This window comes from Apaloderma vittatum, unplaced genomic scaffold (assembly GCF_000703405.1).
Source record: "Apaloderma vittatum isolate BGI_N311 unplaced genomic scaffold, ASM70340v1 scaffold31348, whole genome shotgun sequence".
Lineage (NCBI taxonomy): Eukaryota > Metazoa > Chordata > Aves > Trogoniformes > Trogonidae > Apaloderma > Apaloderma vittatum.
This window is the reverse complement of record NW_009730697.1, coordinates 1-1,622: the sequence shown is the minus strand read 5'-3', so window position 1 is coordinate 1,622 and position 1,622 is coordinate 1. Positions and strand designations below refer to the sequence as shown.

At 58.8% G+C, this 1,622-nt stretch overlaps 1 protein-coding gene across 1 annotated transcript in view; it reads left to right on the top strand.

The window, feature by feature from the left end:
* Window positions 1-1,613, top strand: part of LOC104278055 (laminin subunit gamma-3-like) — a gene marked incomplete at both ends in the record, with an annotated part of 10,302 nt that extends 8,689 nt beyond the window's left edge. The window contains 5 exon segments of the mRNA XM_009874907.1: window positions 1-11; window positions 105-321; window positions 588-734; window positions 939-1,038; window positions 1,550-1,613. The exon segment at window positions 1-11 is cut by the window's left edge and continues 78 nt beyond it. Of these exon segments, the coding sequence (XP_009873209.1) occupies window positions 1-11; window positions 105-321; window positions 588-734; window positions 939-1,038; window positions 1,550-1,613 (539 nt within the window).
* Window positions 1,614-1,622: the final 9 nt, after the last annotated feature.

Below are 1,622 nucleotides of genomic sequence, written 5' to 3'. Positions count from 1 at the left end.
CAGCTTGGAAGGTAAAAGGCACTGGTCAGAGCATCTCTGGCCATAGCTTGACTCTCACCATGTTGGCTCTGGGTGCCAAGGGCAGGAAGGGACATTGGTGACAGCTGAGTTGTCCCCACAGGCATGAGGAAGGTGCTGGGGCATCGAAAGGGCCAGGCTGCTCTGAGCAGGAGGATGGCACTTGTGCGGGACAGAGCGATGGCAGAGGCCCAGAGGAAGATTAAACAGGCAGAGAAGACGCTGGGAAACTCCTTGTCCATCTCCACCGCAGCCCAGAGGACAGCTGGGGAGGCTGAGCAAGTCTCTGGGGAGAGTGCCAAGGTCTGAGCGGAGGGATGTGGGCTGTGGGGAGCCCATGCCAGGCTGCAGGGCATGGCCAGGCTGGCAGCCATCACAGGAGGAGCTCAGGCTGTTGCAGCCAGGGCTGCACATCTCCAAGTTACAGCTTCTGATGTCAGTCCAGCACAGCCCACCCATGTCTGTGTGCAGACCAGGAAGATGCACCCAACCAGGGCTCCAGACTAGGAGCCAAACACAGCCCCACTGAGTGTCCCCAGGTGACTGTCCCCATCTCCTTCCCTTTGCAGAGGGCACAGGCTGCGCTGCAGGAGAGCAAGCAGGTCCGCAAGCATGCCAGCCAACTTGCCACACATGCCAACAAGACCCAGCAAGAGCTGACCCGGCAGGAGCGTGTGGCTGAGAAGCTCAAGGGGGACTTGGAGGAAGCACAGCAGGTGAGTTGGATCCCCTGGGGCAGGTTGTGTCTTCTGGGGCCTGGAAGGGACTTTGCCTGCAGCTCAAAGCATAGAGAGCAACTCAGCCTTTGGACTCCACTGTATGAGGAATGCCTTGGGGACTTTTCCTGGGATGCCCTCCCCACTCCTGTCCAGCCAAGGGCGAATGGTGTCCCTGATCTGTGTGTCCGTCTGTTTTGGAAGGTGGGGACAGAGGTGAGTGAGATGGCAAGAAGTCTCCAGGAAGCTCGGGGCTCGCTCATCTCGGACATCAAGACCCTGAACGACCTCCTGAGCAGCCTAGGTGAGACCCAGGTGACTCATGTCTCAAGGAAAGCCCTTGTGCAGAATGAATTGGGACTTGCTGAATGTGTGTGTTCTTGGTGTGGGGACGCTGATCTCCCTTGGCATCTCCAGGAGGAGCAGGGCTGGGCTTGAGGGCTCAGTCCCTTTGGAGCTGAGAGCTGTGTTGGCCTGGGTTCTCTTCTTGTTGCTGGTTGGTTTTGCTCCACCTCCTCCTGCTTTGATGATCTTGAGTACGTTCCCGAGTGCTCCAGGACTCTTGCATCCGAGAAGCTTTGCAAGGGGGTGGAAATCATCTCCCATCTGTAAGAGAGAGATGTGTCCAGACCCTGCCTGGAGCCACACCCCTATTTGCTTATCTGTGATCACTGGCAAGCTGCAATGCCTCCATGCCCTGCTGCACCCGCTCCCTAGACTTTGCCTGCTGCTGAGGGTCTGAGTCCCTGGAGCCTGTCCAGAACCAACCCTGCCCAGTTCCCTGCCTCTCATCCATGTCCTCTCCCTTTGCCCAGGCAACTTGGAGCAGTCGGTGCAGGTGGATGCGGTGCTGAGCGCCGGGCGGCTGGAGCTGGAGCGGCTGGGGCT